This window comes from Carcharhinus amblyrhynchos, chromosome 9 (assembly GCF_965287045.1).
Source record: "Carcharhinus amblyrhynchos chromosome 9, sCarAmb.v2.hapA, whole genome shotgun sequence".
NCBI lineage: Eukaryota > Metazoa > Chordata > Chondrichthyes > Carcharhiniformes > Carcharhinidae > Carcharhinus > Carcharhinus amblyrhynchos.
In genome coordinates this window covers 45,308,217-45,334,817 of record NC_137332.1, presented here as the reverse complement: position 1 = coordinate 45,334,817, position 26,601 = coordinate 45,308,217, and the positions used below count along the sequence as shown (strand labels likewise).

General features: G+C 42.3%; 1 protein-coding gene across 1 annotated transcript in view; it reads right to left on the bottom strand.

The window, feature by feature from the left end:
* dab1a (DAB adaptor protein 1a) overlaps nt 1-26,601 on the bottom strand; it is a 229,285-nt gene that overhangs the window by 103,581 nt on the left and 99,103 nt on the right. The window contains exon 6 of the mRNA XM_080196471.1: nt 4,006-4,104. Coding sequence (XP_080052597.1) covers nt 4,006-4,104 — 99 coding nt within the window. The remainder of the gene's footprint in view (nt 1-4,005; nt 4,105-26,601) is intronic.

Genomic DNA, 26,601 nt, shown 5'->3' with positions numbered 1-26,601 from the left:
TTTCCTTCATATTATTTATGAACAGTAGGACATCCAAGAAGAGAACCCTATGGAATTCCATTAGTCACAATTTTTCTCATCTTCTTCCCCAAATGTTTTCATTACTTTATGCTTTTGCAGCATTAACTAGTTTAATTTGAGCTGGCTAATTTACTATTGATTCCATAAGCCTTAAGTTTAATGTGGAACATCATCAAATATTGGTCAAAAAGCCAATTAAATTCTGTCTAATAACCTTGCATGACGTTCTGATATATTACAGGCAGTTTTGTGTTATGAACTGATGAACATTAATAATTGGGTTGAGACTGCTCCAATTCATTTTATATAGGACCAGAGAGGAACATTTCATCTGCCAGTGGATTCAAACCTAGGTCCCGTGGGTGAAAGTACTGTGCTCTAAACCAATGCGCTGCAAAGTTGGCTGACACTATTCTTCAGTCACTGGTATTAGCATGTAGATTAAAGACCATTGTTTCTTGACATGATCGAGCAACATTTACAGAACATGAACATTCTTTTGATTAATACTGAAAAATTAAACAGACCCTGAATGCAAATAAAAGTATAGTACTTTGCATGTTTTGATTTAATATTAGATGGATCCGCTGGACAGTCATCATCTGTGTGAATGTAGCTTTCTCTATTGCCGTGTAATTGACATAATTGGAGAATAATCTCTGCTATCAGGGAACAATCAAAACAAGTTGATTGCCCATTGATAGGCCTGACCAAAGTAAAAATATTGCAAAGATCAATTTCAAAATAAATTTAAATACTTTGTAGTTTGTAAACTAACTGCAGCCAAAGGATGTAGAATAGAAATCTCATTCTTCGGTATTGGGGCTAAAATTACCAAACTACTGTTTTGCATTAAAGGCAATGCCCTAAGTGTCGCAAAATGTTCTCACAGCCTTGGCTTCAGGACTCTTGATTACCTTAATTACTTAAGTTAGCAGCAACCCTCAATGAGTTTAAATTCTGACGTTTGCATGCACAAGGCACTACGAGAGGTGTTGACTTCCCACGTTGGGGAGGTAACACTTCTCTGGGAAGTGAGGGGGCAGCTGTAAAGCAGACTGTTCCTCAAATGATCTGGGTCCAATTTACAGCTTTAACACATTGCTCATTTATTGCTGGACAAAGGGGAGGTCTTTATAAGGGTGTTTGTCTAGTTCCATGCTTCTTCATAAATCGCTACAGCAACTTGACCCAATGCAAACAATCACAGATAACAGTATGAGGGCTGTCCTAGTTTTGAGTGGTTAGCTGTGTCCCGCTGGCTGGGAGCTTATTCCTTTCTGCGTGACACAGATAAATTTAGAATTGAGGCAAAGGTTGAAAATTACCCCTGGAAATATGAAGCATTCTTGTGGTAAATACTGCTTTCTAAAATGTGATGTAACCTCTTAAAAATATTGCCCTCGTGCAACATGCCTAATTGAACAGAAAAACATTTAAATTCTATTACATTTAGAGAATGATTAAATCACAGGTGTCTCAAGATCTGCCAAGTGTTGATTTAAATAAGGTTAATGCAGATCTAAGGATCATTAAGGTAATTTTTTATTCCTAACTTAACATGTATTTTTGTACATTTTCAAGTTTTTTCTTCCCAAAAAACAAGAGAAAACTGCAGTAGGGAGCAGGGAACTGCAGCTCCCCGTCTCCGTTTGAAGGAAATCTGTAAAAAGTCAGTTTATAGCAAGAAAAGAACCTAGGGGATTAAAAAAAAGGATGTCAATGAAATAACAGACTACAGTTATTGACACAGTCTTGCAGTGGCCCAGATAAGTCACCCATCACACACAACAATAGCACAAGCATCAAATCTAAGCGAAGGAACAAGTAGGATAAAGTAGTGCAATGAATTCAAGGATGAAAAAATGGCAATTTCAATGGCCCCAATTTCATATTAAAAAAGAACCTTTAAATCCAAACACAACTGGGGGCAACAATAGGAGAACTCCACAGGGCAGTGGATCTTTTTAATTTTTATTAATTTTCAGTGCACACACTTGTGTGAGATTTTATAATTTTGCGTCAGCCAAGATCTCAGTCCATTCATAAGTTAGGTTTGGTTTGTGCACCTGGTGACAGCACATAAAGCTTGACAAATGCCGAAATTACAATGAAAGAATTTTGAAGGTTCTGAGACGCACACACATCTCGTCAGGCACTTTGCACATCGTCAGAATCATGTACGCATCTGGCAATCTACATTTCTGCACAAAGACCACAGAATATTTGTTTCTGTTACAATAAAGCATGAAAAAAATCCATTATATTACTGACTTATCAGCCTATAACAATACATGAATTTATAATACACGCCAGTAAGAAAATAGACTTTAGAAATTCATATCCATTTGAAATATATCAACTTTTAAGGTGAGACAACAAATAAATTCTATAAACTGTATAAACCTTTGCAGGTCTGCTATTATAAGGAATACAATATTTGAATAACACCAAATTAAATATGGAATGTAGTTCGTCAGCAGAAATATCAAGTGGCTTACATGCTTCCTAATCTTCCAAATTGGCCTATATTTAGGAAATTCTACTCTCCAAAGCCAATTACTTTTCCTGTACTAGCATTGCGACAAAAATTAATACACAAAAATAGCTGGCAACATTAACTGAACTGGTGATACGTAAATGCCAATACATTATCATTAGTTGCAGTTCAACAGCTTTTCTTGGATCAGAAACTCAGTGGCTGAGAAATCTACACGTGCCATTCTAACTGAGGTCAGCTAATTCAACACTGGTCCATATGGCTCAGTACTCCCCAGAGAGCATGGAGGATGGATCATTAAATGTATTCAAGGCAGAATTAGATGGACTTTTGACACAGTAAGAAGTCTCACAACACCAGGCTAAAGTCCAACAGGTTTATTTGGAATCACAAGCTTTCAGAGTACTGCTCCTTCCTTAGGTGCGGGACACAGCTAACGCTCACCTGAGAAGGAGCGGCGCTCCAAATGCTCAGGGTTCCAAATAAACCTGCTGGACTTTAACCTGGTGTTGTGAGACTTCTTACTGCGCCCACCTCAGTCCAACGCCAGCATCTCCACATCATGGAGCAGACAAGAAAATGGAGTTGAGATTACAACCAGATCAGCCATAATCTAATTGAATATGGAGCAGGCTTGATAAGACAAATGGCCTACTCTTGCTCCTATGTTCATAAATTCCTAGTGATGGGTCATACACTGACCCATTAAGCGATTGGTAAGAATTTGGAATTTCCTATTATGTTTTACTTTCTGAACTTGAGAGGACAACAATATGATACTGCTACAACACATCATAGCAACATTTAACTTGTACACCACATATACAATTCAGTTAGTCATGATCAGTGAAGGGCAAAGTGTTGTTTAGATGTGATATTTTTCTTTGAATTCTGTCATTCACACACAAAGTTCAATTGATCCATGCATTCCTTTGACCCAATTACACTCCAGCATCTGTGTTGATATAGCACACATTTCATTTCGCATCAATATAAGTTTTAGGGGATTAAGTTACTGGACAGGTAACCCGCATTTTGAGAAGTGGCATAAGACTATAGAGCTTTGCACCATTTCAGTTTTGCACAGATTGTGGCACAATACCAGATTGTGAATTTTTAAACTTAATTTCTTGGTAGTAACAAAGAGTTACCTAGCCAGAGGCTCTTAGTGTGCACACAGCACCCATACATAAAGTTTTTCCCTGTTTGACAAAATCATTGAATCAGTAATGTAACCCAGAGCAGGCTCCACATTGCTGTAAGCAGGCATGTTTCACCCTTTTTTAGCCTTGTTGGTATTATGTACTGTGGATCTTGGCCCATAATTTACCTCACAATAATGAATAATACTATAATAATAAATTGAAATCGACAGTCAACCCCACTGAGACACTGGATTCAACCAGCCCTCACCTGCCGAAGGATCTGAGGTCTGCAAACTAGGAATATTTTCTATAATGAGACTTTGCCCTATGATGACTTACTCCTGTCTTTTCATCAAAGATCTTTATGCCTCCGAATGAAATGGTCAGAAAGATTCTCTGCTTGTGTTCCCCTTTCGAACGCGCAGCAGCTGCAATTCCCTGTCGGAGGTAAAACAACATAAGTGTCAATAAGAAAACACAAAGTTCAATCTAGCAGCCCTTGGGTTTCCAGCTTGCTGAACACTAAAATTCAAAAAAAGAATCATTGAATACAGTCACTATTTCCCATGTGGTTCAATTGATTCATGTGTTCCTTTGGTCCAATTATGCTACCACTTGTTTTGAAATGGCACCCTTTTCATTTCACATCAACATGGAGAAGGAAGCCACTGAGCATTTTGGGAAGCAGCAGAAGAGGCAATTTCATATAATTTACTCTTTACACTAGTTTAGAAACGAAATAGCTCACAATACATAAAGCAGAATTACTTTTAATCCCATTAATATATGATCACGTTACATCAGAGAAAAGAATAAAAATCATACTTAGCACCTCATCAAATCTTTAGACACATGCAAAAATGCTTCACATGCACTGACCCACTTTGTAAGGCAGTCATTGTTAAGCAAATGCAGAACAATGAGGCTAACAAGATCCCATAGATAAGATGAATAGCCAGCTAATCACTTCTGCTGCACTGTACTGATTGACAGGCAAAGTCAGTCAGAAAGCAGGTAAATTCTATTCTCCTCCTTTTATTAAGCAATAGAATTCTCTCTCAATGTGAGAAACCTGTGCATGGTCTTTTGACGAGGGCAGGCTGTTGTAACACAGTACCACATGGTGCTGGCTACCTACAAAATTTGCAATGGGACTATTTATGTGTACTTCACCCATGAGGCAACACAGTTGCACAATGGTTAGCATTGCTGCCTCACCGTGCCAGGGAATCAGGTTTGATTCCAGCCTTGGCCGACCATCTGTGTGGAGTTTAAATGTTCTCCCCATGGCTGGGGACCATACATGATCCTCGCCGGTGAGGACTGTCACTGGTGAGGCCATTAAGGCAAGTGAACCCCAAAATCATTGTGTCCCAGGCTCACTAATAATATTCAAATGAACTTGTACATATTAAAATCATTCTTGCGCCCAAAAAGAGAGAGAGGCTGCTTATGTCATCAGATTGGGGCCGCTAAGATTGCGAGAGGCGAGAAACGGTGCACAAGCCTGGGTTTTCGCCTCTGTGCAATCTTGCCGGCTCGCCAAACTGATCGACCACTGCGATGAGCCAGTAAGATAATCTCCTTAATGCTCTAGAAACCCTGAAGGAATATAGAGATTATGAAACAAAGAAGGGACACAAAAAATATTGGCAAGTAAGTCAAATAAAACCCAAAAATATTTTGCTGGTATATTAAGTGCAAGAGAATAACTAAGAACCATCAATTGAAAAGGTAACTTGTGTGTTGATTCTGAAGGTTTGATCAGGGTTCCCAATGAGACGCATGATGCAGACTTCCTGGTTAAAGAAGAGTGTGAAATATCATAAGCACTATGAGAGAGCAAGTACTGGAGGGACTGACATCCTTGAAGGTGGATGAATCACAAGGGCTGAATGGGTTGTAATCCAGGCTGTTAAAAGAAGCCAGGGAGGGAATAGTGGATGTTCTGAAGATCGTTTTCCAATCGTTTTCCAATCCTCACTAGATATAGGTGACGTACCAGAGGATTGGAGGTCTGTAAATATTGTAGTGTTATTTAAAAAGGGTGTGAGGGAAAGGGCGGAAAATAAAATGTCAGTCAGCTGACTTTGGTGGTAGGCAATTTATTGGAATCAATTCTGAAACAGAAAGGTATGGATTTTTCAGGGATAGTCAGCAAGGTTTTGTTAGGGGAAGACCATATTTTATTAACTTAATCAAATTTTTTGAGAAAGTAACAAGGAGGATTGATGAGGGTAGTTCAATGTATGCTGTCTGCATGGATTTTAGTAAGGCATTTGGCAAAGTCCAAATGGCAGGCTGGTCAGAAATGTGAGATCCTGTAGGATACAGGGAAAGACGGTGAGTTGGATCCAAAATTGGTTCCACGATGGGAAACAAAGGGTAATAGCTGATGAATATTTTTGTGAGTGAAAATTAGTTTCCAGTGGCATTTCACCATATTAGAGCCCTTACTGTTTTTTGTACAGTTCTGGTTACCAAACTGCAGGAAAGACAAAATTTCTCTGGAAAGAGAGTGCAGAAGAGATTTACAAGAATGTTGGCATGGGTTGGAAACTGCAGCTATACAGAAAAATTAAATAGGCAAGAGTTGTTTTCCTTTGAACAGGTGACCTAATTGAGGTGTACAAAATCATGAGGGGCCTAAAAGCACAGATAATAAAGACCTGTTTCTCCTGGCTGAAGGGTCAATTACCAAATGGTATTATAGATTTAAGGTAATTAGTAGAAGTATAAGAGAGGGCAAGAGGAAAATCTTTCTCACAGCAGGTGGTTGACATCTGGAATTCACTGCCTGAGTTGGTGGTTGAGGTTGAAACATGCATCTGAAGTGCTGTAACCGGCGAGGCTATGGACAAGGTGCTAGAAATTGGGACTAAAATGAGTGTCTGGATTCTTTTCGGTCCAGACACAGGCACGCTGGACTGAATGGCTTTTTCTGCATGGTAAATTTTTTAAGGTTCTTCATAGAGATAATGATACACTGCTACTGTTCCAAAGTACGATTTGAGAGATTTTGGCATATGTATCATTTTCCTGACCTTCTGTTACATAGTTTCAAGATACCATAGAATTCAAGATATCATAGAATCCAGAGTCGCTACTATGGCCATTCGGCCCATTGAGTGTGTACCAACCACAATCCCAGCCAGGCCCTATTCCTGTAATCCCACATATTTACCCTGCTAATCCCCGAAATAGGGTCAATTTAGCATGGCCAATCAACCTAACCTATATATTTTTGGACTGTGGGAGGAAACCAGACCACCCGGAAGAAATCCATACAGACACTAGACTCAGATCTACATCCTGTTGTATTCTTTGATGGTCCTCATCGCTAACCACAAATTTACCAACTACCGTGTCTTCCGCAAACTTAGTAATCAAACCAGTTACATTTTCTTCCAAATCATTTACATATATTACGAACGGCAAAGGTCCCAGCACATCTCCTTGAGGAATACCACTTGTCACAGCTCTCCATTCAGAAGTATATCCTTCCACTGCTACCGTCTCTTCTATGACCGAGTTAGTTCTGTATCCACCTTGCCAGCTCACTTCTGATCCCATGCGACTTCACCTTCTGCACCAGTCTGCCATGAGGGACCTTGCCAAAGGCCTTAAGTCCATGGAGACAAATCTACTGCCCTACCCTCATCAATCATCTTCGTCACTTCCTCAAAAAACTCGATCAACTTAGTGAGACATGAGCTCCCCTTCACAAAACCATGTTGCCTCTCACTAACACATCCGCTTATTTTCAAGTGCGAGTAAATCCTATCTTGAAGGATCCTCTCCAATAATTTCCCTACCACAGAAGTAAGGCTCACCAGCCTGTAACTATCTGGATTATTCTTGCTACCCTTCTTAAACAAAGGAACAACATTGGCTATTCTCCAATCCTCTGGAACCTCCCCTGTAGCCAGTGAGGATACAAAGATTTCTGTCAAAGCCCCAGCAATTTCCTCCCTTGCCTCTCTCAGTATTTTGTGGTATACCCCATCAGGCTCTGGGATCTTGTCGACCTTAATGTTTCTCAAGAACCCCAATACACCTTTTTGATTTCAACATGACTCAAACTATCTACACACTGTTTCCCAGGCTCATTATCCACCAAGTCCTTCTCTTTGGTGAATATTGATGCAAAGTATTTATTTAATATCTCGACCATCTCCTCTGGCTCCATGCACAGGTGCCCTCCCCTGTCCCTGAGTGGGCCAAACTTCTCCCTGGCTACCCTCTTATATATACATATAAGTGACATATATATGAGGGTAGTCAGGAAGAAGATATATATATATATATATATATATATAAAACCTTGAGATTTTCCTGAATCATGCTGGCCAATGATTTTTCATGGCCCTTTTTAGCTCCCCTTATTCCTTCCTTAAGTTTCTTTCTACTTTCCTTGTATTCTGCACTTGCTTCGTGTGTTCCCAGCCTCCTATCCTTGACAAATTCTTCCTTTTTCTCTTTGACTAGGTTCACAATCTCTCGTTTTCCAAGGTTCCCAAAACTTGCCATACTTACCCTTCATCCTTACTGAAATATGCCAGTCCTGAATCCCTATCAACTTACACTTGAAAGCCTCCCACATGCTAGATGTTGATTTGCCCTCAATCTACATTCTTCAATTCCTGTCAATATTGTTGTAGTTAGCTTTCCCCCCGTTTAGCACCTTAACTTGAGGACTGCACTTATCTTTATCCATCAGTACCTTACAGCTTACTGAACTGTGATCACTGTTCCCAAGCTGCTCCCCTCCTGAACATCGACCATGAGGTCAGGCTCATTCCTCAGTACCAGGTCCAGTATGGCCCCTTCCCTAGTTGGACTATCTATATACTGTTTCAAGAAGCCCTCCTGGATGCTCCTTACAAATTCTGCCCCTAGCACTAAGTGAATCACAGTCAATATAGGGGAAGTTAAAATCTCCCACCACAAAAACCCTGTTACTTTACACATTGCCAAAATGTGCCTACATATCTGTTACTCTACCTCCAGTTGGCTGTTGGGCGGCTAAAGTAGCCCCCAACATTGTGACTACACCCTTCCTGCTCCTGAGCTCTACCCATCTTGCCTCACTATATGAGCCCTCCGAGGTGTCCTCCTGCAGTACAGCTGTGATATTTTCTTTAACCAGTAGGACAACTCTCCCATCCCTTTTACATCCCCCTCTCTCCCATCTGAAACATTTGTATCCTGAAATGTTAAGCTGCCAATTCTGTCCTTCCCTTAACCAAGTCTCTGTAATAGCAACAACATCATAGTTCCAAGTATTAATCCAAGCTTTACCACTTTGCCCGCTTGAAGCAACCAGAGAATGCCAATCAGGGCGGGCATGGAGGTAAAATTCCAGCCATAGTGAGGAGGTAGAAGTGGAACTAGAGAAATTAATCAAAGATTAAGTGATTGTCTGTAACAATGAGTGATTGGGAACTCCAGTTGTCCCAATTAGTATATCTGATGGTTCTGTATGTATCTATGAGGACTTTAATACAATGATAAATCCAGTACTGTGTGTAAACCAGTACTCCTTGCCACTAAACGAGGATCTTTAACTGGACAGGCTGGTGGTCACCTGTTCAGCAAAATATATCTCAAACATACCTCCAGATGAGGATGGCGACTGAGTCACAATCACTGCTGATGATTGTTACCCAGAAGGGATTGTTCTGAAATAAATGCCTACCATTTGGAATAACATCAGCACCAGCCATATTCCAAAATTCACTGGACCAAATCTTAAGTGGCAACAACAGTGTCCAGTATTATTTGGACAACATTCTAATCACAGCAGAACTGAACAGGAACATTTACACGGTGGTGAATCTCTGGAATTCTCTGCCCGTTGAGGTGGTGGAGGCTGCCTCGCTAAATATTTTTAAGACGCGGGTTGATGGGTTTTTGATAAGAGAGGGGATTAAGGGTTATGGGGAGAGGGCGGGAATGTGGAACTGAGACACGACAGATCAGCCATGATCTTATTGAATGGCGGGGCAGGCTCGAAGGGCTGGATGGCCTACTTCTGCTCCGATTTCTTATGTTCTTACGTTCTCTAAGTTCATCTGCCTTATCTGTTACATTTCTCATATTGAAACAAATGCACTTCAGTCCACCAGACCTTCTTTGAATAGCAACTACACCCTGCCTGCTCTTTCTCTGAGTCTTACTGGCCTTACTCTCTGGTTCACCTTTGCTTTCGTTCCCACCGTCCGCACCCCCCACCATCCGCACCCCTCCCCCACCCCCACGCCCCCACCCCCACCAATGTATTTTAAATCCTCCCATTTGACACTAGCAAACTTCCTAGTGAGAATATTAATGCCTTTTCAATTTAGATGCAACCCATCCTTCTTGTACAGGTCCCACCTGCCTCTGAAGAGACCCCAATGGTCCAGATATCTGAAAGTCTCCCTCCTACACCAACGGTTTAGCCATGTGTTGAACTGCACTATCTTTCTATTTGTAGCCTCACTAGCACGTGGCACAGGAAGTAATCCTGAGATTACAATCCTAGAGGTGCTGCTTTTAACTTTCTACCTAATTCTCTAAATTGATGCTGCAGGATCTTATCATTAAGAACAAAAGAACATAAGAAATAGGAGCAGGAGTAGGCCATCTGGCCCTTTGAGCCTGCCCCGCCATTTAATAAGATCATGGCTGATCTGTCTTGGCTCAGTTCCACATTCCCGCCCTCTCCCCATAACCCTTAATCCCCTCTCTTATCAAAAACCCATCAACCTGCGTCTTAAAAATATTTAGCGAGGTAACCTCCACCACTTCAACGGGCAGAGAATTCCAGAGATTCACCACGCTTTGAGTGAAGAAATTCTTCCTCAACTCCGTTCTAAACCGCCCCCCCTTTATCTTGAGGCTGTGCCCCCTAGTCCTACTGTCCTTTCTGAGTGGGAAGAGTCTCTCCACCTCTATCCTATCCATCCCATTCATCATCTTATACGTCTCAATGAGATCTCCCCTCATTCTTCTAAACTCTAACGAGTACAAGCCTAGTTTATTCAGCCTCTCCTCATAGCTCAACCCCCTCAACTCCGGCATCAGCCTAGTAAACCTCCTCTGCACTCCTTCCAAGGCCAAAATATCCTTGCGTAAGTACGGCGCCCAAAACTGCACACAGTACTCCAGCTGCGGCCTCACCAATGCCCTATATAGCCGCAGCAAGACCTCCCTACTTTTATATTCAATCCCCCTCGCTATGAAGGCCAGCATCCCATTCGCCTTCCTGGCCACCTGCTGCACCTGCAAGCTGGGTTTTTGCGACTCATGCACAAGGACCCCGAGGTCCCTCTGCACCGTCGCCTGCTGCAGTTTTTCTCCACATAAGTAATAATCCTTCCTACCATTATTCCTACCAAAGTGGACCACCTCGCAATTGCCAACATTAAATTCCATTTGCCAGTTCCTGGCCCATTCGCCCAGCCTATCTAGATCCTTCTGTAGACTCTCCACACCCTCCGCACAATTTGCCGTTCCACCAATCTTGGTGTCATCAGCAAATTTCGACACCATACACTCGGTTCCCTCCTCCAGATCATCTATATAAATGGTAAATAGCTGAGGCCCCAGCACCGTCCCCTGGGGCACTCCACTAGTCACCAACTGCCAATCCGAATAGCACTCATTGACCCCCACTCTCTGCCTATTTGACAACCAGTCCTCTATCCACGCTAACACCCTACCCCCAACTCCATGCCCCCTGACCTTCTGCAATAACCCCTTGTGAGGTACCTTGTCAAACGCCTTCTGAAAATCAAGAAAGACCACATCCACCGGCTCTCCTCTATCCACCGCCCTAGACACATCTTCATAGAACTCCAGTAAATTTGTCAGACACGACTTCCCCTTAACGAAACCGTGCTGCGTCTGCTCTATCAAGCAATTCCTCTCAAGATGCCTCGCTATTTCCTCCTTGATCACGGATTCTAACACTTTACCTACAACAGACGTTAAACTAACCGGCCTATAATTCCCCGCCTTTTGCCTGGCACCCTTCTTAAACAACGGCGTAACATTAGCCGCTTTCCGATCTTCTGGCACTTCCCCGGAATCCAGCGACGTCTGGAAAATAACCACCAAGGCATCCACTATCACCTCCGCCATTTCTTTTAGAACCCTCGGATGCATTCCATCCGGTCTTGGGGACTTGTCCACAATCAGCCCCTCCAGTCTGTCGAGCACCGCCTCTCTAGTAACAGTAATGTCATTGAGACCCTCCAGTCCTACCACCTTTCCATCTCTAACACCCGGCAAATTATTCACGTCCTCCTCCGTGAAGACCGAAACAAAAAAGTTATTCAAGACCTCAGCCATTTCCCCATCCCCTACCAATAAGTCCCCCTTCTCATCCTCTAAGGGTCCAACGTTCACCCTAGCCAGCCTCTTCCTTTTTATATACTTATAAAAACTCTTGCTATCCTTTTTTATATTAAGCGCTAGCCCAGCTTCATAGTTTCTCCTACCCTTCTTTGTCAACTTCTTTGTCAATCTTTGTTGACATTTAAACCTCTCCCAATCCTCTTCTCGCCCACTACTCTTAGCTACTCTAAACGCCTCCGCTTTTAATTTAACACTTTCCTTCACCTCCTTCGTTATTCACGGCTTATTACCTCTCCTCCTACTGTCCCTTTTGACCATCGGAATAAATTTCTGCTGAGCACCAAGAAAGATCTCCTTAAAGATCCTCCACTGCTCCTCAGCAGACCTACCTTCCAACGCGCTCCCCCAGTCCACATTTGCCAATTCCTCTCTCATCCTACCATACTCCCCTCTGTTCAAACAAAGGACGCGTGTCCGGGAACCCACTTTGTCCTCCTCCATCTGCACCAGAAACTCCACCATACAATGATCACTCTCCCCAAGAGGATCCTTCACCGCAAGGTCCCTAATTCTACGCGCCTCATTACATAACACCAGATCCAAGATAGCTCGCTCCCTCGTCGGCTCCAACACACACCGTTCAAGGAAACTATCCCGGCAGCATTCCAAGAACACCTCCTTGAGCCCACCGCGTCCAACATGGGTCGACCAATCAATATGCAGATTGAAATCCCCCATAATTACGGCCGTCCCATTCCTGCATGCCGCACTTATTTGCGCGTTAACAGCCCGCCCCACCTCCAGATCATTATTCGGGGGGCCAATAAACGACACCCACCAGCGTCTTTCTCCCTTTGCTGTTCCTAATCTCTACTCACAACGATTCCACTTTCTGCTCTTTGGCTCCAATATCATCCCTTGCTACCACCCTGATGCTATCCTTAATCAGCAGACCTATGCCCCCCCCCTTTTTCCTCCCGCCTATCCTTCCTAAACACTTGATACCCCTAGACATTCAGCTCCCAGTCCCTGTCACCTTGCAGCCACGTCTCTGTAATGGCCACCAGATCATATCCATTTGTGCTGATCTGCGCCACCAGCTCATCCACTTTATTCCGAATGCTTCGTGCATTCAGATAAAGTACCTTCATTAATACCAATATGTACTGCTATCTCAGGCTGTTCACCCTGTCCCTTCATAATGCTTTCTGCCTGATAGAAGTCTACAAGATTATGAGGGGTATGGACAGAGTGGATAGACAGAACAGTAATTATTAGGGGTCATAGATTTAAGGTGCGAGGGGCAAGATTTAAAGAAGATGTATGAGGCAAGTTTTTTTACACAGAGGGTAGTGAGTGCCGGGGGAGGAAGTGGAAGCAGATATGATAGAACATAGAACATAGAACACTACAGCACAAACAGGCCCTTCGGCCCACGAGTTGCGCCGATCACATCAACACCTACCAACCTACAGACCTATCTATAACCCTCAATCTCATTAAACCCCATATACTCATCCAGAAGTCTTTTAAAAGACCCCAGCGAGTTCGCCTCCACCACCACTGACGGCAGCCGATTCCATTCACTCACCACCCTCTGAGTGAAAAACTTACCCCTAACATCACTTCTGAACTTCCCTCCTTGCACCTTAAATCTGTGTCCTCTCGTAGCAACCATTTCAACCCGGGGAAATAGCCTCTGAGAGTCCACCCTATCTATCCCTCTCAACATCTTGTAAACTTCTATCAGGTCGCCTCTCAACCTTCGTCTCTCCAGGGAAAAGAGTCCCAGCTCCCTCAACCTAACTTCATAAGGCATGCCTCCCAGTCCAGGCAACATCCTTGTAAATCTCCTCTGTACCCTCTCAATAGCTTCTACATCTTTCCTATAGTGAGGCGACCAGAACTGCGCACAATACTCTAAATGATAGTGAATTTTAAGGAGCATCTGGACAAATATACAAATAGGATGGGAATAGAGGGATATGGTCCCCCGAAGGGTAGGGGGTTTTGTTCAGTCGGGCAGCGTGGTCGACGCAGGCTTGGAGGGCTGAAGGGCTTGTTCCTGTGCTGTAATTTTCTTTGTTTTTTCGTTCTTTATTGACACAGGGAGAATGTGCAAACTCCACACAGACAGCGACCTGAGGCCAGAATTGAATCTGGGATCCTGGTGCTGCGAGGCAGCAGTGCTAACCACTGTGCCACCGTGCCACCCCATGGGACCCATTGAAATTTGACATAGCTCCAAGGTTATGTAGGAAAATGTCATGGTACACATCAGCCCTAAAATATTGGATTACTTTGTGGCAATTATTCAAAAAGCAATAATCTTCCTGTTATATGTGTTGCATATGTTTTTATGTGTAGATGAAATTAATAACAATCTCAAATCTGTATAACAGCATTAAATGGTTAATTTCTCTATCATCTGTTTGAATCCCATCTTGTACAACTGTAGCTGTTGCAAAGAACCTCTGAACATTAGCATGTTAATTCAAATCAGGAGCCATCCAGCTTTGATTTGCCTGGAAATAAAATAGAGGCATTGTATACCTGGGAGAAAAATAAAGTTGACGCTGATTAATTTATCCACTAGTTAAGCAAGCCATCCATTTCTCTCTTCCAGTATGTTAACGCTAAGATCATTTAAATCCCTAAGCACCGATTTTTTTCCAGCATTGTTTCATTTTGCTGATAGATTTTTTATTTTGCTGATGGATTTTTTTATTTATGGAAGGTGTGTACAAATTGAATGCTAATTAAAACAAATGTTGAAGCCAAATTACAGTAAACCTGATAGGAATCAAGAGGCTGATTCTCTTTTTGATTGAGTCTGTCCTCAGTAAAGAAACTGGTCATATGGTCTGATGTTATAAGCTATGCCAGCTCTCCTCAGGCTACGAGTGGTGCCATGTAAGAAAGTTTGGAAATGATCACTGGGGCCATATGTGAGAATAAAATAACTAGGGTTTCCACTGCAGCACTTGCCAGTTCATGATTTCACATCCCAGTAAAAAAAAATGGACAGAACTACTGAGCTGACAAGCATACAAGCAGAAAATACAAAACAATATGATTGAACATAAGACAAAATTGCTTTCAGTATAACCTTCCTTTAAAATTTAATATTCACACCAGTACAATGTAACAAGAATAAGAAACTGCTTAAAATGCTTTGGCCAAAAATTTTGGCATGCATCCTGAGCTGTGTGATCTCAGTAGAAAGTGAATAATACAGGTGCAGTGCATACATCCCATGTGTAACGGAAACATCTAAAAGAAGTTAGCAGCAGGATCAAGGCAACCTCATTCGTATCTTATAGGCTCGCTGGGCACCAGTTGCCTGAAATAATCTTTCGTCACCTCTCGAAGATAAAGAACCAATGGAAGTAGGGTCGACAAACAATAGACGAAGGAATGTAATAGAAGTGGTTTTCTGTTCATCAATTTGGTCATGACATTTACTATGATATCAGGGCTATTGGCAGCATCAGTTGCTGAAAAGATAGGCAGCAGAGTTTCCACTTTGCTTGCAAATGGCAGCAATCTGGCCGCAAATTGCGAACAAAACTGCTCTTCGGTTCAGAATTGAACTGCTTGCTCAAATTTCTGTTCAAATTTATTTCCATAACGCAGAGTATAAACTCTTCCATGAGCCAGTGCAATTGACAGTGATTCTGAATGTAACAAATAAATAAACGTTCATGTATATTAGGGTAGTGTCCAGTTGCAGTTTTACTAATGAAGTTAAAATTGATTTATTACTAAAAAGTGAACATTTTCATCAGCGTGGTCTATTGCCGCTTGAGTAAAAGTAACCTGATTGGAAAAATCTGAAAGCTGGCATTAAAACTAAACTATAGAGAACAATTTCTGTTTCATTAGTTTCTGAGTAGACAGTACTTCAAGGCCTCAAAATGGGCACAATTAGTACAAGTCTGCCATGGTGATTGTTGTCAGTTTGGGGTTTTAGTTGGCAAGACTGGCTTCCAGAGCAATGTCTGTAAAACTAGCGTGAAAGACCACGGAAACCAGATTTGTGTTGGACGTAGCTTGCACCTTTTCCATTGGTTTGGCTGATTCTCAGGTAATCTTGTGAAAATGCAAGAACTGGGTACTGTAGTTACGATGTCTTTACCCATGGGGCTGACAGCTATTAAAATAAGTTTTATTTTATTGCATTTTGGAAGAGATTTCGATGGGAAATAAGAATTTAGAATTCACATTGGAGATCAAATCTTCAGAGGAAAGTTATTAAATTTTTGATTCTAGATTGATCACATTTAAACAGACAAAATGCTGCTTATTGAAATCAAACATGATACAAATCTTTCAGAGTTTGACATTTTAATAGAGTTTTTTCCAAAGAAATAAATGGACACCTTGACAATTCAAAGTAGCATTATGTCTTGTGCATTTATTTTTGACTTTAAGCTATGCAATTTGAGGACGGTGTGGGATGGTGTCAATTGCTCAGATTGAAAAAAGATGCATTTTGTTCTTTCAATGTGCAATAATATAATATATCAAGAACACAATACTGAAGTTGTAGAAAAATGCAACATTAGGCCCATGTAAATGGCCAATCTTTTGATGGAGGAATAATTGACAATATTTTTTCTGTTTTTGAAAAGTGAAGAGAAAATATTTGTTTATGTAGCAAATTAATTTCATAATGATATGTAGTGACGGTGACATTCAATCACTATAAGATCATAGTCTGCCAACAGAAACTCATTGCCGCTTAAGTCAGTCGGATACAAATTTCTACTCATTATCTCTGCATGTTTACTTACTAATTTTAGTCATGATAACACACCATCAATGTTTTTTTCCAATGTTTATCATTACATGAGCTTCTTAGTGACCAGGATATTAAGACAAACTTCTTAGGGCTTCATAGAAATAGTCCCATCGGGCTATTTACCAAGAGGGAACTTGTAAAATTGTACTGCACCAAAGTTCCTATACCAATTTGATTCTTATTTGAAGAAAATGATGCCTCTGGCGGTACATACAACATTGTAGTATCAGCCCAGATTATGTGATCAATCTTTGATTGGGGTTTGAGTCTGTGATCTGTTAACTCAGGCAGCATGGTCGGTTCAGGCTTGGAAGGCTGAAAAGTCTGTTCCTGTACTGTAATTTTTTTTGTTCTTTGTCCTTTGACTCAAAGGCATGGGTACGATGACTGAGCCAACACTTGAAAATGTGTTGAAATGTGAAAATCTTGCAACGTACAATTATTGGAGTCACAAGCTAAGAAGTAATTGGCTCAGATTTGGCTCTATATTCGGGTCTGAAGCAAATGGACTAAAGCTAACAAAGCTGGAGGCCCAGCGATGGTTGGGCTTCATGACCGTATTCCATCTTTCAGATGAGACATTAAATCAAGGTCCTAACTGCCTTCTCAGGCGGATATAAAAATAAGCCCACTGTCATACTTTAAAAAAAAACAGGGAAAATATCACTGCTATCATGAATAATATTTATCTCTTAATCAACATCTCAATACCAGATTATCTGGCCCTTATCATGTTGTTCCTTGTTGGAGTTTACTGTGTGCAAATTGCTGCTGCATTTCCTACATTATGACAGTGAACACTTCAAAAGTGCTTTATTGGTAATAAAGTACTTTCAGGTATCCAGTGGAGTTGAATGGTGCTATATAAATGCAAGTCTTTTTAATCACAACAAGCTGCCCATGATGATGCCCATGTCATTAACTTCTCCTCACTTTACACCAAGTGCCAACCGGCTGAATCCGGATATCCACAGATACAAATTTTAAGTGGGTGATGTTTTGTTACTGTGCCACTGCTACCTGAAAGCCATGACATTATGTGGGGCCCATTTGCTGCCTGTACAGCAAGTGAAGTTGTTTCATGCCATTGTGAGTCCAACAGGCAGAAGTGGTGGTACTTCTCAAAGCCCAGTATCCCACCAGTCACAGTTCTAAAAATTACATTTGCCGAAAATCTCTATCCTTGTTTGTGGCTGAAATTCTCCGGTGATGTTGAAAGTGAATGGAGTTATGGCTGGAATGCCAGATTCTCTGTTTTCATTTTCAGTAGGGTGGGCATGGTCACGATCAGAGGATCCTGCCCATTATACAGAAGAAATTCCAAATTGAGTTTCTCATTGCTGCCTGAGAGGATGGAGAATAGGGCTGGATCTCTACCACCTGACCTGTCATGGAATTGGTGCAGGAGAGGGTCCGACAACAGAAATTTCTGTTGACCTCAGGTGGGAATTTCCAGTCTCACCTGAGTGAGGCCGTAAAATCCCACCCTGGGTTTCAGTCCCAAATTCCTGCCTCTCCACTTCCACTGCACAAAGCTCAAAGATTTTACAACTACTGAGTCTAACACCAGACTTAATTTGAAAGTAATCTCTGCAGTGAAAGGATTCATTGGCGAAGATGAATTTCCTGCTTGCAAACAATGATCTGGCTGCCACTGTTGAACATCAAGCAGAGAAGGAGCAGCAGGATAAGGCCGAATGTGACCTCATGGACCACGGAGGGCACTGGAGCAGTACAGGAGACAGTAAGTACCATTGCAGACAACCAATGTAGCAGAACAGTGTCAGCTATCTGGGAATGATAGGAGCACAGCATGAAGGTGCCAAGCGCTCAAGAGAAGTTCAGACTGGGCCATCTGATCACAAGTATCTGCAGCAATAGTTAATAATCTGACAGGCACTACCAGGGGCAAGAAGATCACTTACTGTCCTCCGAAGTTCATTCCAGATCCCAAAGGGATATCACATACTGGTCTTTGGACATACAATGTACTTGCACAATGGGATAACAGACTGCAAGGTACATTAAAAATGAATTCAATGTATTAACTTGTGCAGTGTACATGGTTAATTTGCTTCCTGTTGTGTTAGGTCCTTTTGCATCATGAATTCCTCCATGGTGATTGTGGCAGCAGCCTGCTACTGAGTGCTGTCCAATTGTATGATGATAATTACAGGCTGTTTAGGTTTTGGAAATGCAATCTTGCTGTATATACTGCAAGACTACCTGGCTTGCTATAGCCAAGGGACTCTGCCATGAGGCACTCCTCCTATAGGTGGCCATGTCCAGTCAGTACAATAAAGTCTTCTCAATGACAGGACATTGAAGACTGCTGTGCTTACACGTGAAACGTGACTTATTAGTTTTTAGGTCCCTGAATTAATTTGTTTTGCACCTTAACATTCTTTATTTATCATTCTTCATATTTAGGGCCTGATTTTATAATTTTCATTCTAAGTGCCAAGTCTGGGCATAGTACAGATCCAACTTAGAAATCCACTTTCAGGCGCCCCTGTGCGCTCTCAGCCATCTCCAGTCCGATTCACGCTGTGGGCGGGGTTTAGCGCGGCCAGAGCGATTGGAGCTCTGAACTGCGCATGTGCAGTTAGAAAAAAATTGGAAAAAGCATGCCTTGTGTCAAATCACTCTCGAGCCGCAGAAAGCGGAGAAAGCGGCCTGGAAGCAAAAAGTGGGAGCGAGGGTATATCTCAGCTGGGGGTGGTGGTAAGGTGTATCTCAGGGTAGGGGGCAGATGGATCTCTCATCCCCTTATCCACCCCCCCACTACCCAGACCGATCGCCACCCCTGCCCCTCTCCCCTCCCACCGATCACCCGCAGAGTGGCAGTGGATCGCCCTGCACCCCCCCCCCCCAACCAGAGATCCATCTGACCCGTCTCCCTTCTCCCCCTTCCCCACCTAAAACAACGATCTGGCCTCACTCCCCCCACCAACAACGAACTTGCCTCGCTCACCCCTCCCCCAGAGAATGGTCTGGCCTCACCCTCCAGAAGAACATCTGACCCGCCTCCTCCCCCCCACCAGACAACGATCAGCACCCTCCCCCATCAGAGATACATCTGACCCGCCTGCTCCTCCTCACACCCCCAACCAGACAATTATCTGACCTCACTCCCCTCCTCCCCCCTCCAACCAGAGAATGATCGGACCTGCCTCCACCCCCACCCCCACCCCCACCCCCACCCCCATCACTGATCTGAGTCAGAGGATAGTTGCAAACACTGAATACGCTCTTAAGAGGCTGGAACACCCGACTCAAACTTTTATTCAGCAAGTCCCTAAAGCTATGGTTCCGGATCGGCGAACACGGTGGTAAAGAGGGAAACGCTGATAGAGTTGGGTGGGCAGTTCATTAATTCAATTTTAATACATGCAAATGCATTTAAATCATCGTTGCGCCTGATTTGGGAGCAGAACGCATCCCCGCCATTTGCAGGTCTTGGTAAAGTGGCAATCTACGTGGGCTCAGGAGCAGATGACGATAAAGGTCTCACACCCGACTTTACCACGATTTCGCGCCCAAAAATGGGCACAAATTGCTGTTAAAATCAGGCCCTTAGTGTTCACTGTTGCAGCAAACATGGTGCCGAGAATAGCAATTCCCCTTCTTGTCATACTCCATGATTTAGATTTTTAACAACTGAAGGGTTAACAAACAGAGGGCACAGATTTCAGCTGACTGACAAAAGTAGAGGCAACATAAGGGAAAACCTTTTTCATGTGGAGAATGGTGAGGATTTGGATTGTACTATCTGAAGAGATTTGGATACAGATTTAGTAGAAGCCTTCAAAATAGAATTGGATAAACACTTGAAGGATTTAAAAAATGCAGGGACAGAGCGGGGGAGTCAGACTAACTAGATTATTGTAGGAGCTTGCTTAGGTACTTGGAGATGGAAACTCAGAGCCTCGCGTTCTGCAGACCTAAGACCCTCCCTGACTGTCTGGTTTGTAGCAACCACATGATCTGTAGAGTTTCTCACCACCTCCTCGAAGGGGTGACCGGATTGCTGAATCTTTTTCAATTAATGATTCAAAAAAGTGAGAAGGAGGGTACCTTCATGTTGAAGTGCCTTCTCCTTTACTTACCTACGATTACAATCTACTACTTCTCTTAAGCCAAAAGACCTCTGGCCCCTACAGCTTTGATCACCAATCTGCCACCCTTAATTGGATAGGAGTCCTGCCTCCATGTCAATTAAGGAGCATCTTCATGAAAACCCCAGTGGGTGACTACTTCCCCTCGGGGGCAGATTAAGGACCTAGGCACAATCCTCTGTTGTCACACCCTCACTGATTAGAATCAATTGAAAAATAAAAAGCAACAAAGCTATACTTTTCTTCAATTTTTGATTGTCTGAACAGTAGCATAAAAAAAGTATTCTGCTCTATTACCAGGCAGGTGTCTAATATGTAGAACACCACCAATGCCACATGCTTGTGGAGGGGCAGCTGCACGCATTGTTCTTCACCCAGATAATTTGCATGGCTCAGAGGAACTCCAGATGGTCTGTTGGAGGCCAGCAGTCAGAGGCTGCGATTGCTTGGGGCTATTAAAGATAAATGAAGAAATCTACCTGCCTGTCTCTGACTTCCCACTCACATCCCTGTCAACTAACAATGGGGAAGTCCCAGGAATTCCTAGCATAGCAGCCTGACCTGATGGGCCTCTGCCAGATCTTTCCTGGACATTGTCCTTGGCCAAGTAAAATCTGAGCATTTGTAGAATTATGATTGAGCAAACTGTGTAGTTAATGTTGCCATTAATTTGTTAATCTCTTCACTGAGATCCAGATGATCAACAAGTTATAGTAATACTACTATACATATTTGTAACAGAGGGCTCTCATTCAGCCTTTCATACCAAATCTTTGATAGGAAGTGGATGTTTTCTCCTTACGGTGGCACAGTGATTAGCACTGCTGCCTCACAATGCCAGAGACCTGGGTTCGATTCCCAGATTGAGACACTGTCTATGTGGAGTTTGTATATTCTCCCCGCATCTGCATAAGTTTCCTCCAGGTGCTCCAGTTTCCTCCCACAGTCTGAATGATGTGCTAGTTAGGTGCATTTACCCAACAGGCACCACAGTGTGTTGACTAAGGGAATTTCACAGTAATTTCACTGCAGTGTAATGTAAGCCTTAGTTGTGACTAATAAATAAACTTTAAACTTAAACTTCGTGACGCTGCACATTCCTTTGCTTCAAAAATATATCAATCTTTCTTTAAAAGATGCCAAATCCTTGTCTCAGTTACTCCTTATGGTAAAGCATTTCACTCTCCAACAACCAATTGCTTGATGAAACTTCTCCTGTCTTCCTACACTGTCTGATTGACAACTTAAATTTGATGTCTTCTTGTCATGGACTGCCCAACCAGAGAATACAATCTTTCCCTATCCATTTTATCACAAACCTTCAGAACTTAAAAAGCCTCTATTACATCACCTCGTAACCTTCTCTGTTCCAATGGAAATAGTTCCAGTATCTCGGTCTCTCCTCGTAACTACGGTTTCATAGCTCTGATACCATCCTGATGAATCCTTGCTCTATGCTGACTATAGCTTGAATTTCTTTTCTAGCTACCAAAGGCTTTTGAAATGCAGCCTAGTCATTTCAGAGTAGAAATCACCATCATTACCTCCTCAGTTTTGTATTACCTAGTTAGGAAATTGAACTTGCGAGGCCCAGATCTGCCAGAACAACAATCCTTATTTCCATAAGGTTGGAGACTCCATCCGAATGGTTAGATATAGAATAATTTGCAGAGCATAGGCAAGCCACTGGAGCATGCAAGAACACACCAGTACCCGCACTGGCATGCCTGATGGAGTTGGGGTGGCACCAAGCTCCTTTGCCTTAAGTCCTCAAAAAAGCCAAAGAGGAACCCACTTGAGCTACCTAATAAGATAATTGGTCCCTTCCTGGATTGGTTACCATGGGAGGGTTTTTACGGCCTTGCTCATCCCAAAACAATAAAATTTCGCCTGAGGTCAACAGATCTTTATATGGTCCATCCCTTGCCTGCTCCAATTTCCATGGTAGATGGGACAGTAAAATTCCAGCCCATATGTTTTAGTGACGGTTGGGATCATGAGAATGCTTCAAAGGGATTGTGTCTTAAATAACATGAATTACATTAAGGTCCTTTCAAGGTTACCACAGTAAAGATTTCCCATGGAAGTCTGGCAGCTTCATGAAACATCTTTTGAGATAGATGGATGGAAACCACCCCCCCCTACCCTTCTCCCACCCCACATTTCCTTGCCATTGTACAATGATCAGAAGGAAGGTCTTGTGTAAATAGGCCGAATCCTAGTGGAGCAGAATCCATTTTCCAGTATATTCCCCTCCCACCTGGCAGAAATAGACACATGTTATCTTACAATCCAGGAATTTAGAAAGAGAAATGAACCTTCTCTGTGGAGGCTGGAATCAGGAGTCAGGACTGTTTTCAGGTTCCAAATCCGCCACCATTGGGAAACTGATTAAAGTCATGATTTGCATGTGTCTGAGCACTTAATCGGCATGCAAGCAGGTTTTTTGTTCAATTAAAGGCAACAGATGGACTCTCAAAACTGAACTGATCACAGGCCTTCCAGCTTCAGGGAAGTACTCAGCAGCAGTAAAGGCTTAGTAACTGGAAGGGTGCCTCATTTATATTATAGATAACACTATATTCTGCACCCTCTCCTTTCCTTCTCCCCTATGTACTCTATGAACGTATGTTTTTATCTGTATAGCACGCAAGAAACTATACTTTTCACTGTATCCCAATACATGTGACAACAATAAATCAAATCAAATCATAAGCAGGTGCTCTCAAAACTACTTTTTAAAAACATCTTAATAAAAAAATGCAAAGAGCAGCAGGCCACTGATACTATGGGTGAAGGATCCAGAGTGGCCTTTGGCTACGCTTCCGCAAAACGTGCAATGGAAAATCCTGGCCAGCCTCCATTTGCTACTTTTAACAAGGCTCTTAATATGCCTAATTGTCTGCCTGCCTTATGGGAACAGGTGATCATTCTGGGCCCTGAATCCGTAAGAACATTAGACCAGGAGCAGTAGGCCATCTGGCCCCTCAAGCCTGCTCCGCCATTCAATAAAATCATGGCTGATTTTTTCGTGTACTCAGCTCCACTTACCCGCTCACCCACCATAACCCTTAATTCCTTTACTGTTCAAAAATTTATCTATCTTTGCCTTAAAAACATTCAACAAAGTAGCCTCAATGCTTCATTGGGCAGGGAATTCCTCAGATTCACAACCCTTTGGGTGAAGAAATTCCTTCTGAACTCAGTCCTAAACCTGCTCCCTCTTATTTTGAGCCATGCCTCCTAGTTCTAGTTTCACCTCCCAATGGAAACAGCTTCCCTGCTTCGAACTTATCTATTCCCTTCATAATCTTATATGTTTCTATAAGATCTCCCCTCATTCTTCTGAATTCCAATGAGCATAGCCCCAGCGTATTCAGTCTCTCCTCATAAGCCAACCCTTTCAACTCCGGAATCAACTTAATGAATCTCCTCTATACTCCTCCAGTGCTGGTATATTCTTTCTCAATTAAGGAGACCAAAACTGTACACAGTACTCCAGGTGTGGCCTCACTAGCATCTTATAGAGTTGCAACATAAACTCGCTGTCTTTAATCTCCATGCCTCTAGCAATGAAGGACAAAATTCCATTTGCCTTCTTAATTACCTGCTGCACCTGCAACTTTTTGTGATTCATGCACAAGGACAACCAGGTCCCTCTGCACAGCAACATGCTGCAATTTATTACCATTTTAATAATAGCTGTTATTCCTATCAAAATGGATGACTTCACATTTACCAACATTGCACTCCATCTGCCAGACTCTTGCCCACTAACTTAGATTATCTATATCCCTCTGCAGACTTTCAGCGGCCTCTGCACATTTTACTCTGCCACTCATCTTAATGTCATCTGCGAATTTTGACACACGACACTTGGTCCCCAACTCCAAATCATCTATTTAAATCATAAACAATTGCGGTCCCAACACTGATCCCTGAGGCATACCACTAGTCACTGATCGCCAACCAGAACAACATCCAATTACCCCACTCTTTGCTTTCTGTTAGTTAACCAATCCTCTATCCATGCTAATACATTACCCATAACACCGTGCACCTTGATCTTATGGAGTAGCTTTTGGTGTGGCACCTTGTCAAATGCCTTCTGAAAATCCAGATACACCATATCCACAGATTCCCCATTGTCCAATGCACAAGTAATATTCTCAAAGAATTCCACCAAATTAGTCAAACATGACCTGCCCTTCATGAACCCATGCTGCATCTTCCCAGTAGGACAACTGATAACCAGATGTCTCACTATTTTTTCCTTGAAGATAGATTCAAGCATTTTCCCTACGACAGAAGTTAAGCTAACTGGCCTATAGTTACCTGTCTTTTGTTGATCTCTTTTTTAAACAGTGGCATCACATTTGCTATTTTCCAATCTGTGTGAAACATCCCAGAGTGCAGCGAATTTTGGTAAATTACCACTGGTGCATTTGCTATTTCCCCTGCCATTGCTTTTAGTACCCCGGGATGCATTCCATCAGGACCGGGAGACTTGTCTACTTTTAGCCCCATTAGCTTGCCCAACACTACCTCTTCAGCGATAATAATAGTTTCTAGGTCCTCACCTGCCATAGCTTTCTTGTCATCAATTTTTGTCATGTTATTTGTGTCTTCCACTGTAAAGACCAACAGAAAATGCCTCAGCCATTTCCTCATTTCCAGTTATTACATCCCCCTTCTCATCCTCTAAAGGACCAATATTTACTTTAGCCACTCTTTTTTGTTTTATATATTTGTAGAAACTTTTTCTACCTCTTTTTATATTCTGAGCTCATTTAGTCTCATAATCCATCTTACTTTTCTCTATAGCTTTTTTATGGCTTTCTGTTGCCCTTTAAAGATTTTCCAATCCTCTGGTTTCCCACTAATCTTTGCCACTTTGTATGCATTTTCTTTCAAATTGATACCCTCCTTTATTTTCTTCGATATCCATGACTGATTATCTCTTCTTCTACTGTCCTTCCTTATCACTAGTATATATTTCTACTGAGGACTGTGAAAAACCACTTTAAAAGTCCTCCACTGTTCCTCAATTGGGACCATAAAGTTTTTGCTCCCAGTCTACCTTAGCCAACTCCTCCTTCATGCCATTGTAGTCTCCTTTGTTGAAGCACGAACTGGTACTGGATTTTACCTTCTCACGCTCCATCTGTATTTTAAATTCAACCATATTGTGATTGCTTCTTCTGAGAGGATCCCTAATTGTAAGATCATTATTATTTCTATCTCATTATACAGGACCAGATCTAAGATAGCTTACTCCCTCATAGGTTCCACGCCAGCCAGAAATTGATAAGCCAGCATGCTTCATAATTCTCAGGCTCTGTCTGCCTTCCTCGTATCAGCGGGGCCTGAAGATTCAGCCCAAAGAGACAGCTACATCGCTTACATGTTGAACAATCAATTTTGTCACAATTTACACAAACTGGACTGTTAAGTATCTTGTTTACTCTTTTTCTATCTTTGTGGATAGAAGTGTTACAGTAGCTCCCATCTGGTTCACAAGCAGAATTTGCATATGGGGAGACAGTATCACTATCACAGGTGTAACCAGCGAGCTACTGTCCAATAGAAAATGGCCAAGCAAAGAAACTTTGGCCTGATGGGAAATGTGGCTACCTTCAGGACAGAAGGTTTTAACTCCAGGCTGAGTAT